Below are 18645 nucleotides of genomic sequence, written 5' to 3' on the forward strand. Positions count from 1 at the left end.
TATGGACAGTGTAGCGTTATGTTATTGCATACCCCCTCCTTCTGTCTTATGAGGTTCTGTCTGGAACCCCCTGTCTCTTGTGTTTATGTTCCTTTGTGTTATTGTAAGAGCCCCCCCTTCTCCTCCTCTTCTACTAGGAGGTTTGGAGCCCAAGTTACACAAGTGGATGACAAATTAAATTGTTGCATTTCGTGGCATAACTAAAAGTGAAGATTAAAAACGGCATGCTTGTCTGAGAGAGCAACACTCTCAGTTGGCAAAGTGTGTGTGTGTGTGTGTGTGTGTGTTTGTGTGTGTGTGTGTGTGTGTGTGTGCGTGTGTGTGTCAGTTCATGGCCGCCCGTCAGCGCTCCACCGTGGCCCTGCTGGTTCTCATTACAGGCTCGTTTTGACCTAAACATGGAACACTTCTCCTCCAGTCCTGCAGGTCGGCTCGGCACGTCCGTAAACACTGCTTTCACCCTAGAACCGATAAAGAGAGGGATGGAAGTGTAGATAAGGAGTAAAGAGAAATGTGAACATTTCATTTAAAGACAGAGTAATTGAGATCCGCTGTGTTGTTTAATGTGTGCTAAGGGAGAAGGCCATTTTGACAATGGCAACACATCTTATTTAAGCTGTGTGTGTGTGTGTGTGTGTGTGTCCTCCCTGGACTGTGAACCTCAACTTGATGGGCTAAATGTTTTCATTTGTGTAAATACAGTCATCCTGTTTTATGGCCGTCTCTGAATTGGGTCTATTTGATATTTAACACCTGAACAAGCAGAGTCATAGGAGGGTTAAACTGTACTAAGAAATACATGGTTTTCATTAATTTCAAGAGCTGGTGACCCCTGTAACTAACTTTTTTTCTGTCTCTTTTTTTTCTTACCGTCTGTGCTGCTCACTGCCTACACAGTTCCGGAGGTTTCTCTGCGACTCTCCACTAGAGGTAATGTACTCCTGTTCTTCTGTCGAGTATCAAAGGAAATACTTATTTTTTCACGTCTCCCCTCTACGGGTTTTCCTGTGCATATTAGCTGGACATAAATGCTTCCAACATGCTGCCAATTATTTTCTGCCATCCTACTATTTAAGTGTATGAAAGGTGCTATACAAATAAAGTTGTTATTCTTATAAACATTTTCAGCAGCATATAGTTCTGAATGAACCAAATGCAAAAGTGGTCTTAACTGTGCACCAGGGTTCCACTGCCAATGCCACACACCTCACATAAAAACATATTTGTCCAATGGATCTCAAACTTCCATCATTACCGATTCTGTGCTCTACAACCGGGCATCGGTCTAGTACTCTAGTTAGTACATAATAACTGGGTGGGGCGTGCATTTCCAACTTGCATCGTTCCAAGATGGCCAGTGCCCATGGGCACCGCTCTAGTATTTAACACAATCCCCGCCGTGAGTAATTATAGAGTGATTACTATATGCCAGGATATCACCCGTTCAACCCTTATTTTGAAGATCCAAAACACTGCGACCAGATGTTGTGTCAGCTTAATGGTTTGTGTTGACTCTCGACCGGTTGTTGTTCTCTGCCTGGAGCTTGAAGTACAGGCCGGTGCCATAACTGCGACCGCCAGGCTCCGTGCAGTAAGCGTTGTTTTGACCAGAAATACCGTGTGGGAGGGGCATTTGTAGTCTAAAGCGACTGAAAGCGTGTGTGCAACCAAGATGGCACAGTCCAGTGTCTAAGCTAACAACAGATAGCCATCCGAAGCTAATGTGAGTAGCCTTTCCACTAGATCGGATCAAACACGTTTATACAACGACAAATGACCGCAGGCTATGTTTTTTGCAGGGGATTGTGTTAATTTACGCTGCTGTGCTGGATTTTTTTTTTTTTAATAACTGTAGTTGTCCATGATCTGTTCAAAGACGGGGGTTTCTCCACCAAAACCAGTATTACCGCAACATGCCGTTTTTGTGAGTAAAGTATTTTTAAGGTGCATTCACACCAGACAGCTAAAACAAATATCACGTCACTTCAATCACGGGGAACACGTTGTAGTTTTTCTATTATGTTATGAACGTGGAATGTGATTTGGCTTGTTCAGAATTGGATGGACGAGAGGCTAATCTCTGTTCAGTGTGTGCGTGCACACCATATAGTCATAAAGGATAGGGTGCGGACCACCTGCTATTCATTTCAATAGAAGTTGCTCAGTGGCGTTTTGAAGCATCCAGAAGACTGCCGGAAGGCTTGTGGGAGTTGAGTTGTGGTCTCAAATTTGAGACCACGGTTGACACACATGACATCACTGAACATCCGTCCACTTTTGGCCAGTAGATTTTGGCAGCTTCAACGTTGGTTGGACAGCCGTTCGGGGGGCTTGGTGTACACACAGAACATAGGTTATCCAGAGACTCCGAGACTCAAAGGGTGGCTGTGGCTCAGGAGGTAGAGCAGGTCGTCCAATGATCCCTGGGTCGGCGGTTCGAGTCCTGGCTCCTCCTGTCCACATGTCGAAGTGTCCTTGGGCAAGACACTGAACCACATTGCCTCCAATGAGTCGGTCGGTGTGAGCTCGCCACCATTGGTGTGTGAATGTGGGAAGTGAGGACGCTGGCGTCGACTGTTTGCCGCTTCACCTCCCAATGTACTGTATGAATGAATGAACCATTGTAAAGCGCTTTGAGCACTTGGAAAAGCGCTATAAAAATCCAATTCATTAAAGACCATCAGCAATGAGCATGCTCTGCTGTGGTTGAACTGTCACTATAAGACATCAATGACACATGCATTTTCCCCCCAAAAGATGACAATTATTAGAGGTTCAGTTATGTATTCGACAGCCTTGCTTGTAAGCGTGCAGATCGACTATTTTCACTGTGCGACACTGACGTGCAACCAAGTATAAATCACTCTTAAGCCCCCTGTCACCCCAACCCCCCCAACATTTTCTCTCCTTTCAAGAGCCCTTCAGCTGGGGGGGGGGGGGGGGGGGGGGGGGGGTCTGAGGCATTCAGGAAGTGAGTATTGTTTCATATTGCAGTTTTATTTAGCCCCGTCTTTACTGGGATGGTGGGGGGGGGTTGTGTTGCAGAGAGGAATGGGGAGGAGAGAAATGTGCTGTCCAGATTGTGTTTAAGACGAGGCCTTTTGAGACCAGTCTTCTCCTGTTAGCTTTGACAGACAGCGACACAGCGCGCGCGAGTGTGTGTGTGCGCGCATGTGAGAAAGAGAGCCTGATTGGGCAGCTCCACTGGCATCACTATGTCATCAAAACAGATGGCTTAGCACTCTAGTAAAGGGGAAAAAGTATACTGTTTAGAAGTGGTAGACTGGTAGTACAGAATTATTCTTTTTTGCCCAGCTTTGTGCGTTTGTGTGTACCCCATAGCCATGATTTGATTGGATGAGCACGGAATGTGAGGACAGAAAAGTGAGGATGTATGATGATAAGAGTGCCCCTCACTTCACACAAGTGTGATATTTTTTTCACTTCACTTCTGGTTAGCAAGATTCAACACAGAATCCAGTTCATAATTTATTTGACATCAGAAATGCCAAAAACACAAACGCCTTTATTGTAATAGCATGATCATATTAGACTTCATCAGGGAGTGTTACAGCATAGCTCTGTAGGGTTGTTCGGTCTGTGTGTGGAGCTAATCTCACCAACCACTAGATCAATATAAGTGACATGTTTCTGGTGCACACTGCTTTTCACATGTTTTACACTTTTTGAAATATTTAAGTTATATATACGTTTTTTTTTAGTTTTTTGTATTACTTGCGTTTTAAGTCGTCACAGAATATTTCACGATTGCAGAGTGCCGCACTACGAGCTTGTAGATCCGCTATTTATTTATTTATTGTGAAAACATGCACACCTTTGTGTGTGTGTGTGTATATATATGTATATATATATGTGTGTGTGTGTGTGTGTGTGTGTGTGTGTGTGTGTGTGTGTATATATATATATATATATATTCATTCTTTCACAGCAAACGTTTTTAACTCAAATATTTGCTTCTGGGGGTCCCTTGAACAAAATATTTTGAGAGGTCGGCAGACGAATTCTGTACATATCATTCTGGGGGTCCTTGACATGAAAAGCTTTGAGAAGAACTGATATAGAAACAGGTTTTCCCCCCCGAGAACTGACAGTATTTAGAAGACATTAGGTGAATCTGGTCTCAGGTCTTCATGGGTTCATGCTTGAACTAAGCGCCGGCGGTACTGTGTGATCAGTCTGCGATGTGCGCGTGCAGCCAGAAGTCACGGATACCGCCACAGAAACATGCCTGGTCATCTGTAGCCATCGGGGAGGACCTAGTGTGAACCGCTGGGTCAGGGCAATTACACCAGCAATTAGACGTGGGATGGGTGCTTAAAAGCACCACTTTAATAGAATTGAACACACACGTACACACATACAGTGTCCCCCCCCGCGTTGCCCAGTGGGTCCCCTCAGGCCTCCACTAATGAACATCGTTAGTGTTTATAGGAAACAAGCTTTTATCACCTCGTCAAGGCTGGCGGCCAGACGCGCCGAATTACTCTGCTCTAGTCTGTACGTACACGCACGCTATTACAGTTCCTCGCACAGCCTGCCTACCCTCTGTCAGCTCCTCTCAGGCTTTGATTTCAGTGGCCTCCTCTCTGAAAAAAAATCGTTTTGTGTTGTTTTTTCCTTTCTTTTCTTTTTTTTCCTCCTTCTGTGATCCACACTCTGTCTTCTTAAGTCTCTGTCCAACTGCTCTCTATTTCACTGGAAGTATGCATGCATGGCTGTCCGGCGCTACCACTGCGTGTTGATTTCCATCTGTCTCCAATCAGAGTGCTATTAAAATACACGCATACACACGCACACGCAGTCGCATACCACATGGACTGAGAGTATACTGTGTGTGGTTCGTCGGCTCACGTGTAAGCGTGCATTTATACAAACGTATGCAAGAAACGCAGTTGGGACGATTACGTTCACAATTGCACCATACTGCACCTCCAAATGCGGCTAATTAACGCTGCTTGTCTTCACTTATTTGTTTGTTGCTGTGTTTAATTTCACCAAAATTACAGGGGCTTCGTGCTGAAACAGTTGGAGTAATTAGCATCAGCTGTCAGTGTTCTTCCACGTGTCTATCTCTCTCTCTCTCTCTCTCTCTCTCTCTCTCTCTCTCTCTCTCTCTCTCTCTCTCTCTCATATATTTTACATACTAGAGCGGTGCCCGTGGGGCCTCTAAGCGGTGCCTGTTACTTGGAACGATGCAAGTTGGAAATGAATGCCCCTCTCAGATATTATGTCTGTGTCCCTTTTATACCCATATATGGAGTTCTTTGTCAGGCACGCCCAAATACTGTATGGAGTATAATGCAGACGTCAGAATTATGTCCAGATATGGACCCTGGGCAGGGGCCCTGTCCAGAGCCTGGGCAGAAGCCTTTTTGGGGCGGTTCTGGACAACCGTTGATCCGACGGACTCGGCACCGGCCACTCCACCCCTTGCGGTGGTGTGGAACGTGTGTGTCGAATTTGAAGTCGGTGGGGCGCACTGGGGTAATTTTTTATTTGAATTTTCTTCTCTTTTCGAACGGGCTCTTAATGTCTATCCGAAAGGCAAACGACCATTCACACATTGTCCGCCCCGACTCCTGAAAGGACGGATGCTGCACTCATGGTAGGAGTTTATAATAACCACGTGAACTATAGCGTCAACTATTCTGAGGCGACCATTATTGAGTCCTTTGGGACCAAACTAAGTAGAAAGAGTTTAACTTTATAAGCAATACAACAGTTTGGGCCTCATTCAGTCGCCACTGATGCACGAACATCAGTGACATGCCACCTGACATACTGTAGCATAGCAGATGTGCAGCCTGCTGTATATACACATGTCATGGTGGCCACATGTTCCTAGCGTCATGATCTGGCAGCAGCAAGGACTCTACATGAAACAGGTTTGTGTCATTGTGCGTACAAGTAATCTGTCTGTCTAAGATCTTGCTAGTGAAACGACTTACAAGGCATATAACCTTTTGTTGTTTTTATTTAACCAGGTTCAGTCACTATTGAGAGTAAAAGTTGCATGGCCAAGACAGGCAGCAGCATAATTAAAAACGGTTGAAAGCAGAAAACATAAAAGGGGGACAGAATTCAAATAAATCACATTTCAAAAGAGATTTCCACAGTAGAAGTCAATTTGGTAAAACAGATATAATTAACATTGTCATATTATGGAATCAGCTTATATTTATTTCATTTAAGATTGGAAAAAGCATTTAGCAAAATGCACTAGCTTAGTCAACAGTCTAGGGCTCATTAGTCTTTTTCTGCTGCATATTCCACATTTGGAACTGAATCTGAACTGCACACACATGGCTGCAGCATCTCAAAACGGGCAGTAGTATATATTGTATACATAAATAACAAACAATAAAATAAAGCAACAGTCTCTGACCATGTTGAGGCAGCCTAGTCTCTCAAGACAGACTGTAGACTCGCGTCCAATTTCAAGGATAAAGAGGGCACTGCTATTCCTTTATTTGCCGATGGGTTCTCAGATTGGAGACAGTCTGACATTGGATCTCAAAGGTATTTTGATGGACCATGTCAACTGTGCATGAGGGTTAACCATACACCCAGCGACGAGCCAATTCTTCAAGCGACGAGCCAATTCTCAATTTAATGTCCTGGCGGATCAAATCCAGTCTGTTTTGCCTGCATGGTTTACAACGGACATTAATATACTTGGCATCTTTGAGAAACAAGAATGCAAAATAATACCGATACATTTCTCTGTCATGGTCCGCCTTTCTCTCTGTCTCTGTCTGTTGTTTGGAAGTGAAGCAAGTGCAGACGGTCGCGTAGACGCAGACGGTCGCGTAGACGCATACGCTGCGTCATAACTGCGCAGGCTAACACAAATGGATCTACAAGATACAACGCAACTCTGTTTTTACCCGTTGATAGCTTGTAGATCTGTTCTTTTTTTGCATGCCATGCAACAACCTACTATGAGTGCATAACTGAACGAATGAACAAAAAAAAATGACACTTATTTGTAACGAGTAACGAAGCGTGTTTTGGCGGAGTAAATAGTTATTATATTAGTATTTCTGCAGAGTAATTCGTTATACTACTCGTTACTGTGTGAGCGACGCGTTGTGAGCTTGTAGATCTGCTATTTTCAGAATGCAACATATACATTAAGACTTATACTGGATCTCTTGCCCACTAGTCCCTTCCTAAGATGTTAGTCTAGTTTTTATTTGTTGACAAAATTGTCAATAATATTTAGTCTTAGTTTTACTATCATCGTAGCTTAGTATACATTTAGTTTCCGTTTAGTTCTCATCCGTTGGAAAAAGGTAGTTGACGAACACGTTTGTGTGTGTGTGGGGTATGTCTACTATAAGGGGCACTGGGGCAGCGCTGTGTGTGGCAGTGAGAGCAGCCTGCATCGTGAGTCTGTCTCTCCAGAAGACTGATGGAGGGAGTAATCAGATTGTGTCGTTTCCTCAGCAGATTAAATGAGCCGTTACTGAATGGCTTGACCAGCAACATGCCTGCAGGCCTTGCATGTGTATGTGAGCGAGTCGGGCCTCGTATGTGTGTGAGTGAGCGAGTCATTTAGCGTGATCGTATACGTCTGTTCCTCGTGATCGAGCTTGTCAATTTTGACATGATGCTAAAATCACAACTGCATTATACCCGCAAGTCCAGGCGAAAGAACGCCACCGTTGCACTTTTTGTTGGCCTTTTATTATGCTACAATATCTTGCTTATTTGGCTGTCCACCGACTTGAATGGTAAACTTTGTCGTACTAACAGAAAAAAAAAGAGTGACTTTCACTAGTTAGACTTGCTGTAGCATTATAGCGTTGCAGTCCTGCCCCCTCAGAACGGAAGAGAATTTCCCATTCATTTTTCCCATAGACGTTTCAAAAAGTAGTTTTTTAAAGCCCTCTAAGCCTCTGACAAAGCCAACTCGGCTCCTGACAAATCATGACAACAAACACAATGTTTTGGGGGCCGAACAAATAATTAGAAAGAAGAAAAACACCCTGCCCTTTTTTTTCTTCTTTCTAATTATTTGTTCAGCCCAAAATAAAATTGTCAGGAGCTGAGTTGGCTTTGTCCGAGACGTACAAGTCTTTAAATAAATACTTTCTGAAACGTCTATGGAAAAATGAATGGGAAATTCTCTTCTGGTGACCTTGTCGTTCTGAAAGGGGGCGGGACTGCGACGCTCTATATACAGTAGGTTCCTGATGGGAGGGGCGTGTCTCCTTGAACAATTATATATATATATATATATATATATATATATATATATATATATATTTATAGTTTTTCTCAGTCTTTTTGAATAGTTTTAGTCACCTGGAATGTTTCAGTCCCTTCCTAACATTTTAGTCAAGTTTTTTTTTATCGACAAAATTGTCAATATACAGTACCGGTATTTAGTCTCAGTTTTAGTCATAGCTTAGCTTTCATTTAGTTTCCATTTAGTTTTTGTCTGTGAAAAAATGTAGTCGACGAGGGTGCAGTACTTAGTTTAGACAGTTTTTGGTTTAGACTAGTCATTGTTTAGACCAGTCATTAGTCCTACAACTACAACCTATCTCAAACCCTCACCCTAAACCTAACCTCCCACGGGGCAGCACACCTAAACCTAACCTTAAGCCATGTCTAACCAATGACTAGTCTAAACTAAGTATGCACCCCAGTGGACGAACATTTTTCGTTGTAGTTTCAGTCGACAAAATCAACACTGCCTTATGCTTGTTGTATATTGCCCTAAACAGGAGTTTGGATAGAGCGAGGCCCAGACTGATGTCTGGTCCATATGAGAGTGATTTGGGCCTGCCGTGCAGACTCGGGGAGGGTGGTTTGAAGCATTTCTTTTCTATGGGGGAATGTTTAGATTGTTGCCACAAGTGACAAGGACAAAGCCATTAGGCTGTCCTATGAGGTGACACGCGGGTCAGTCAAGACTAGATCGACCTTGAACGGGGGTGGGTGGCTGAGAACCACTGTATAAACAGACATGGCCCCGGCTATTACCAGTTGATCACCAGCATTCACCCTCACACAAAAACAATCGTACCGTTAACACAGGCGTTCTCCCTCTATTACACGCACGCACGCACGCCTCCTCATCATACACACATTATAAGCCCCCAATGCGCTCACTTCTCTACTGACGACTCCTAAATGACACCGGGCGGGGGGGGGGGCTCTTGACAAAGCCTCCAGTGTTTAATGGGGGGGGGGGGGGGGGGGGCGTTTGGGGGGGGGCGATGCCAAGAAACTAACGGGGCGCCTGCCTGCACTGACGGACATTTCCCCCCCGGGCCCCAGACACGCATGCAGCGGCGCAGACAGGCCTATATGGCAGCAGAAAGTTCCAGAGAGCCTCCGTCTCCAGATGTGGTGACGGAGGGCCAGCGGCCCCGGCGTCGTCATTCCTTCACCCCTGCACGGCCAACGGTTCTCCGTTTCACACCCCGCCCACCGTGCTCGCTGCCTGGCCGCCGCCTCCCTGCCCGGCCTGCAGTGTTGCCATGTCCGCTTATTATAAGCGACCATGGGCTTGTAACAAGCTACTTTAAAGTAGCTTGTAAATATTTGTAGTTGTGGCTTGTGTTTTTTTGGGGGGGGCTGTAGTGTAGTTGCTTATTTGGGCTTGTTTCCTAATGTTGCGTTAGCCAGTGATTCTCACAGAGTGACATTTCCATGTCAAGGACCCCCAGATTAATGTATATGTCCAAGGACCCTACAACATTTAAACATATTTTGTGGCAGGGACCCCCATACCAGATTTGTGTTATATTTTCAAATAGCCTAGTCCCTAGTCGCTTCTTTTGGGCTTGTTTTCATAGAACTGGTTGCTTATTTCTCTCACGCAATCTGGCAACACTGCAGGCAGGCGGTCTGTCGGTCACAACTTAATGTGGACCAAACCCTCTCTCTCTCTCTCTCTCTCTCCTATCACATGTCCTCTGATGTGGCACTGCACACTGCCACTTTAATCAACAACCCACACACTCGGGAGAGAGAAGGCATCCCTGGTGTGTGTGTGTGCATTGTGTCAGACAGGCAAAGGTAATCAGACCTGGGTGTCCCCCGGGGGGCTCTGAGCTGGAGGGGAGGATCTAGCTTTTGTTTTTACTACCAGCTCCGCTTTAAGCAGTCCCTCCGGAGGGGGCTAAAGCAAGAATGTGGCAAGGATGCACCCCATTGGTTGTGCTCAGCCCACTTGAGGTCAGGGAGCGCTGTGTGTTTTTTTTTCTTTCTGTTTTCTTTCTTTTTTTTTCTGTGCGCAGGTTTAATTTGGTCAGGGTGTGGGCTCAGTGGGTGCACTGGATTAGTAAGCTAGCTCTCCTGGTGTTGTGATAACTAGCAGTGTCTGCAGTGTTTAACTGGGCCCAGATGGGTCTTGGTGAAAGAATGGGATCCCGTTACTCGTGCAGACACTTGGACACACACACACACACACACACACACACACACACACACACACACACACTACACACACACACACACACACACACACATACACACACACACACACACACACACACACACACACACACACACACACACACACACACACACACACACACACACACACACACACACACACACACACACACACCACACACATACACACATACACACACACACACACACACACACACTACACACACACCCCGAAATACCCTGGTTTAGAATGGCTTCTAAAAACCTAAACTCCCGCCTCCTCATCATCTAGTCTTAACCCCTCTGTGGATAAATGGCAAGTCAAAGTGACTTGATTGAAAAAGCCAGCGTGCAGATCGTGGTGAAGAAAAGTAATATGTGTCAAGCCTTTAACTGTTTTATTAATGGACTACACACTCGGAGTGTGTGCGCGCACACACACACACACACACACACACACACACACACACACACACACACACACTCAGGCACATTCTTGGGTGCACACATGGAGTGAGCAGACACAAACATATAGGGGGGAAAGCTTGGCTTCAGTCCACCGCTGGCTTGCTGGTGAAATGGATTTTGCTCATGCAGGGTCTTTTTATTAAAAAAGGGCCTCTCCTGGTGTGTTTCTGCGGCTAGTTACTCCCCCCACCTTACACACACACACACACACACACACACACACACACACACACACACACACACACACACTTTAGTTTACCCCCACCCTGCTCCTGATCTCGCTCCACATTTGGGAGCCATTAGCAGACTGAGCGTGAGGCTACTGTACACCCCCACACTTAATGTGCGAGGCCTGCCAGGGAATGGGCCCGGCTTATAATACATCAACTTACAGGTGTGTGTGCGTGCATGCGTGCGTGCGTGCGCGCGCACGAAAGTTGATCCCCAAAAGAAAACAGTCCAGTTACCCCCCTCCCTTGTATGTGATTTATATATTTTCCATACAAACTTATTGTTCACTTGAGTCATGGTATTGCTTTGACCTGCAACCAAAGACCACTCTCTTCTCCCCCGACCCCCCCCCCCCCCCCCCCCCTCTCTCTCCCAAAGAGAGACCCACCGAGTGTGCTTTTGTGAAACAAGCTTCAAATAATCTGAAACCCTTTACTTCCCTGTACTTTTTGCTGGGAAAAAGTGCTCAAACTTTCTTCTTTCTTCCTTGATCTCCTTCCCCTTCTCCTTTCCTTTCTTTGTTTTCTTTGAAATATAACACGATGGGACTTATGCACAAAAACAAAATTTCACCAATTTTTTTACTTGACGTGACGTGACAATAAAACTTAGTGTTGATTTCATCAACTATTACTATGACGACAAACTAAATCTAAACTAAATGAAATCTAAACTATGATTACTAAAACTAAGACTAAATATATTGACAATTTCGTCAGCAAATAAACACTAGTTAGGAAGGGTCATTTTACACTTGCAGGTTGCATGCTGAAAATAGAAGATCTATAACGCTGATCTACAGATCTATCGGCTATTTTCAGCAAGTGTAAAATCAGCCCTTACGACGGCATCAAGGCCCGCCAAAATACATTTTGGGTCGACTAAATCAACTGTAGATTTAGTCGACTAAAATCGTATAATATTTAGTCAAACATTCCAGGTGACTAAAATGTGACTGAAACTAAATAAACTAATATTCAAGATACTATGACTCAAACTAAAATCTAAAAAGTTGCTCTCAAAATCAACACCAATTCCCTTCCCCCTTACCCAGGCGGAGTCGCCTTCTGACGGGCCAGAGGCGGGCTACGGCTCCTTCCACCAGCAGTACTGGCTGGACGGTCGCATCGTGGCGGTGGGCGTGGTCGACATCCTGCCCCACTGCGTGTCCTCGGTGTACCTGTACTACCACCCCGACTTCGCCTCGCTGTCCCTGGGCTCCTACTCTGCACTCAGGTCAGTGTTCTGTCTCTGGGCTCCTATACTCTGACCTCAGGTCAGTGTTCTGTCTCTGCACTCGGGTCAGTGTTCTGTCTCTGGGCTCCTATACTCAGACCTCAGGTCAGTGTTCGGTCGCCCTACTCCTCCTCCTCTCTCTGTTTCTGTAGGGCAGTGGTGTTTTCAACCGTTTTCATACCAAGGTTTTATTTATTCAGCATTTGAGCCGTTGGATAAGATTCCATTTCCATTTCCTTGATGAAATTAACGATTCTTCTACATTCTCTAATTGTGTAGATTTCTTGTACATTTAAGTAATGCAGACTCTCTCTTGAGAGAGTCAAAATGAAACCAAATGGACCAGCAGGGGTCCATTTGGTTTCATTTTACTCTCTCAAGAGTTGAAGATCTATAAGGGTCCAGCTGGTTACCAACTATCCATCATTTAGCTGAGGACCACCTGGAACCCCCTCAACCTTGAGGAACCTTTGCGCCATGTTGTGAGCTTGTAGATCGGCTATTTTCACAGGCAAACGTCTTCATTTCTCTTTTGGATCTAGAGCTAAAAAGTTTGTGAACCACTGCTGTGGAGAACGTGCAGATGATGATGTTCACAGATCACCTGACCTTTGTGTTGGACCTACTGTACAGTACTACAGTAGTAGTACTGGTTAAAAATGTTAGCCTATAATGAATGGCATGGCCTAAACAGGGACACCGGGGTTAATAGACATAGAGACATTTAGATCCTTGCATGGTGAAATGATAAGTACATTTCATTTTTATAATTTATGAAATATGATGGCTATTCACCAAATGGTTGTGGAGGTCGTGGTGCTATGCTATGTCGAGCAGATCCTGTTCTCCAGGGGTGAGCTGTAGTAGCCTTTTCATAAATCATATTTATACTTAGGCTGTCTGCTGTCGTGAAATTTTATGGTTATAGTTTCTCTCTAGGTCGTCCTCAGACGAGCCCTCCATCGTCGTCTCCAGTCATCTCGGTTCTCCATACATCCGGCCAGTTCGTTGGTACTTTGCACTCCTGCATCGCTCTTGAGTATATCCACGTATGTTAGCACGGGGCGTCCTCGTGATCGATGGCCGTGTGTTGGTTCCCAGAGCACCAGTTTGCTGGCTGGCAGTTCTTGATGTCTTTGGCAGTGTCCTGCTAGTCTCATTCTCCTGGCTGCTATTTTCTGGCTCACCCTCGGTAGTCCCTCATACAGAGTCATGTTAGTGACATGTACAGTCTTGCTGATGTTAAGTACTGCACGCAGCATTCTGGTGTAGCACCCGTCAAGGGACTTCTCCAGGGTTGGCTTCAGGGTCCAGCATTCACTGCCGTATAGGAGAACAGACTCCACTGTTGCGTAGAAGAAGCTCAGTTTGATTTGTCGGGGGAGATTGGAGTTCCAAACACTGTTCATGCCATTCAGGGACCTCCATGCAAGTGCCTTCCTCACTTTCAGATCTTGCTCGGTTGAGTTGACCCATGAGCCGAGGTACTTAAAGTCCTTGACTTCCTTCAGCACCGTGCCTCCTGCTGTTGTGAGAGGTGGATGTTCCGGTGAGATGTTGTAGGTGATAACCTCAGTTTTCTTGGCATTTAGCCTAAGGCCAACTTTGGCACACTCCAGCTCCACACTGTTCAGGAGTTCCTGAGCTTGTTCCACGCTGTCGGAGAGCAGGCCGATGTCATCCGCATAGTCCAGATCTGTCAGGACTACCTTGGGATGTCGTCTTGACCTCCTTGGGGTTAGGGTGAAGCCAAGATCCTGCTCTCGTCCACTGATAGCTTTCCTGAGCGCATAGTCCAGGACTATGATGAAGAGGAAAGGGGCTAGGGTATCCCCCTGCATTACCCCGGCCCGGATATCAAACTCCTCACTGTTACCATCTGGGGTCACCACCTTGGCCCTTGTTCTCGCATACATGGACTCTATTGCCCGGAGCAAGTTGGGAGGGACACCGTAGGCCTTAAGGATCTTCACCATTGTGCCTCTGTGAATCGAGTCAAACGCCTTTTTGAAGTCGATGAAGCAGAGTACAGCAGTCAAGTTATCCTTCCTCACCCCCTCAATCATTCTCCTCAGTGCCAAGATCTGTGCTACGGTAGTTCTCCTCTCTCTGAAGCCATTTTGGTTCTCTCTCAGGAGAGGGTCGATGGCATGCCGTATCCTGTTTAGTATCATTCTGTTGTAAATCTTTGCAGTGATACAAGTCAGGCTGATGCCTCTGTAGTTGTCTGGCTTTGAGAGGTCCCCAGCTTTAGGCACTGGAATGATGTTGGACAGAGACCATATTTCAGGCTGTTTGTTGTTCATTAGTGACAGGTTGCAAAACTCCAAAGTTTCAACACCAAAGTAGTACTAGTCGCTTCTGTTTTTATATTTGTGTTGTTCCTCATAAGCGCACGTCCGTTGTCCTTCGAGTTCCACGGTCGTCTGCCGTCCAGTCTCTCCCATAACCAGACTTCACCAGCTGATGGCAGCAGTGAGTTCCTCCTCCTGCCCCCATCTGGTCCCTCTGGGGCAAAGACAATGTACTCCGAGCCTTTTCTGACCAGAGAGATATGCGGCGGGATCAACGCGATACTGATGATGTATTGAAGCGCTGCCAAAGTGCAAATGTGAACACAACCTAACAAGACTGCAACTCGAAATTATTATGGAGATTATAGATATCATCATTTTTGTCCCGCTGCCCAGATCCAGGCAGGAGGAGGGAACTTAGTTGTGAACTCAATACTGCCACAATCTGGCAAAGTCAGGTTATCAATATGTGCTATTGACAATGAAAGGAGAAATTAGGTCAAATGTCCGCCAAATATGACGTAGATTTGTGGCAACACAAAGCCCTCTCAGCGCCCCTCAATTTGCCTCCCAACATCGCAGATTAAAGGGGGGAAATCTGAGTAGTTAGCTATTTAAAAAAGGAATATATATATATATATTTATATAACCGGTATGTATGTATGTATATATACAGTACACACATATGAAATCTTGAAATGAGTGAAATTTGTACTTTTACTTGGGTACATTTTGAATTCCAGACTTCTACTTGTAACGGAGTACATCTACATTGCAGTATTGATACTTTTACTTAAGTAAAACATTTGAGTACTTGTTCCACCACTGCTTTTTTGTACACTCTTCTCACCGGTTATGTTTCTCTCTCTTGAATGTGCCGAGATTTTTCAAAATAAAGGCGCTACTCTGAAAAGCCCCGCCATCCATTTCCCCCCAGAACCGAGAGGCATAGTCTTCTGTTACTACTTCCCGCTGTCACATCTAAAGTCTCTCTAGAAGCATTTATATTCCAAACAAGATACTTAAGTCAGAAATGACGACAGGACATTGCCGTTTTCATCAAAACCACGGAGAGCGACGTAGATTTAGATTAAAGAGACAGTTTAGTCTGGCCGTAAACAAGGAAGTGAACGCCAGTGAGCATGCGCAACATGCCTAGGATAGCTGAAGAAGGAAAGGCCCAAATAATTAAGATTTCAGCTATCCCGTTTGATATCATTAACCAATTTAGTGTGGAAACGTCATAGCTAATCCAATCAATAGATTGCGAGGACGCGTACACACGTCCTCATTTGAGAGAAAAATATTCAGATAATATTTTTTTTGGGGGGGTTGGCCTCTCCTTCTGCACCATCCTCCTTGCTGTTCGTGCATGCACGCTGCCGTTCACTTCCCTGTTTACCGCTCAGAAAGAAAGGCTCGTATCTCTGTGGTTTTTCAGATTAAAAACTGCCATATCTGTGCGGCACCCCAAGCTGCTATTTTGAAAGAAATCCCGGTGCTGATTGTGTTAAAAAGGACCTAAAGACGCCTATACATGTTATAGGCACCCTGCGGTTTGATTAGAAAATACGTGTATACACGTCCGTAGCAAAATTGTGTTAACTCCCATCTCTGCTGTTTTTGCCCCCTTTTCATTTGTCCTCTTTTTAACCCTTCAGTCTCTCTGACTCCTTCCCCTTGCCCCTCCCCCTTGCCCCCGGCCCTCTTAAAAGTATTTTCCTTAGAACAGTACACGGCGAGCACACCATACCGTAGGTCAGGGGCGAATTCCTCGCTCGTCTGTCTTGATTGGCCGAGGCAGTGTAGCGTTTGTGGTTCGGCCGACGACAGTGCTGTCTGCCCGGGATGAAATATAAGAGATCACACACACACACACACACACACACACACACACTCCCACAGCGTATATACACACACATACAGTACATCTGGTGTTTCCTGTAAAATGTAACCCAATAATGTGAGAAAGAGCCTTTTTTTTAATATTTCTGCACAGATGTGAGACTGGGTGATCTCAGTCGGCTTCAGTGTTGGTGGTGTGTACAGGTGTGTGTGTAACGTTTGTGAGCGTAGGGGAAGCCAAACGCATAGTGTGTGTGCGTGTGCCTGTGTATTCGTGCACATCCACAAAGGTGCAAGTGAGTCCCAGCAGTTGGGATAAGACGGACTCCCCCTCGTAACAGAGGCAGAGAGAACACCCTGCACATCATAAACACACATTTTCCCGTCTCTCTTTATTATTCCAAGAGTCTGGCTCCCAAAAGCAACACAAGAGAGCTCACTGTGCGGGACGGAGGGAAGGGTCTTCAGAAACGCCCGCCAGCGGGGCTTAAGTCCTCCCGCCTGTTTACAGACGCCGGAGCCGCAGGCCCTTTGATCAGGCCCTGGACACTCCCTGTCCTGATACTGCGGTGGTGGTGGTGTGGTCCTGGTCCTGGAGAGCACACCACCACTCCCTGTCCTGATACTGCAGTGGTGGTGGTGTGGTCCTGGTCCTGGAGAGCACACCACCACCGTCCGCTACTTCAAGGCCGACATCACATAACGCAGTGGCTGTTCAGTAGACACTTCAATCCAAGGCACGTCACACAGGCACAGTCAAATCTAAACTCTGAGAATGTAGAAATGTGTCCAAATCGTTGTATACTCTCAATGTTAAGGATTTTACTGTGCAGGGCTTGACTTTAAGGGTTGTCCTGTTGTCCGGGACAAGTAATGCATCTTTCAGGACAAGTGCATTACATTTGTTCTTGTCTGTTGGACAAGTGACTCTTGGTTTCACTTTCTGTGGTGCTCTTAGCACACTATTTGGAAAGCCAGACAATAATGCCAGACAATAATCACCATTCCAATATTGTTAATAGCCATAGAATGTCTGTGATCTTACATACATTTCATGTATTCCAAATACACAGCCATAGATCAGTCCTATCCGTGCACGGTTAGCAGACTGACCACGTCAGCAGAAAGGAGTGAGTGAAAGTGTGAGAGGTCATCTGGTAGCGTTGTCTTACGCCACTTATTTACGGCGGGCACCTTACCCTCTCCTACGCACCTGTCGCCTGTAGGTGTGCAAAAGCCTTGCTTTTTATATGCCCGTTTTATACTTGCCTGATGAAGGTCTGAATAAATCTAACTCAAGTGAAGACAGTGTGCAGGATTATTTTTTTCTCTACTTCTCAGTTCCAGTTATATGACGCACCTGTCCATTGCAGGTGTGCAGAAGGACTTTTTCTTGAAATCCTTTTACTGGGCTACGCAGCATACCGGCGGGGGCTGTCACTGTTTGGTGTGGGAATAATGGCTCCTCCCGCCGCAGAGTGCCATGGAGATCTTTGAATATATATTCTTTCACAGCGAACGTTTTTTAACCCATTCAGGACGGGAACCCTTTGTTGTGTTTTTAAGCATTATTTTAAACCTTAGCTATTGAAAAATAGCAGATCTACAAACTTGAAAATGTGGTGCAAATCTATGAATATATATTCAGACCGAACATTTTTATCTTTACATCTTTGCTTCTATACAACATATTTTTAGACCACTGACATAGAAACAGGTTTGTCAGAAGACATTTCAGTCTGCCCGACACCAACATTCTACTGCCCATAAGGTATGAGCAGCATGTGATACTGCAGTGAGAACAGCAGAGGGAGGTGTTGAGGAACTGCTTATGGGGTCGTTGGAGACATTGTAGTAAAGACCAAGCCTTTTCAGCTCCAGACCCAAGAGAGACATTATAGACGTGTGCCCTACACTATAGTGAAAGTAGCAGCTGTACAAGCTCTCTCAACACTATTTACATTGCTACTTAAACTTTTTTTGTAATTGAAATTAGATTTGTTTTCATTGTATTTATTAAATACTTTTGAAAAATCTTGGAATTTTTTTAATTTTTTGTTGCTTTTTGCCACTATTGATAGTCCGGCAGCCGAGGTGGACGGGTGGGACATTTTGTATATAATCTTTTTTTATTGGC

General features: G+C 45.3%; 1 protein-coding gene across 4 annotated transcripts in view; it reads left to right on the plus strand.

Moving 5' to 3' along the window:
• The window catches only part of ate1 (arginyltransferase 1), a 107714-nt gene that overhangs the window by 36639 nt on the left and 52430 nt on the right, over positions 1-18645 (plus strand). For all 4 annotated transcript variants that reach the window (XM_080782376.1, XM_080782375.1, XM_080782374.1 and 1 more), the window contains 2 exons: positions 898-930; positions 12188-12369. In XM_080782376.1, the coding sequence (XP_080638502.1) occupies positions 898-930; positions 12188-12369 (215 nt within the window). The remainder of the gene's footprint in view (positions 1-897; positions 931-12187; positions 12370-18645) is intronic.

Source organism: Protomyctophum bolini, assembly GCF_963924005.1.
Source record: "Protomyctophum bolini genome assembly, chromosome: 14".
NCBI lineage: Eukaryota > Metazoa > Chordata > Actinopteri > Myctophiformes > Myctophidae > Protomyctophum > Protomyctophum bolini.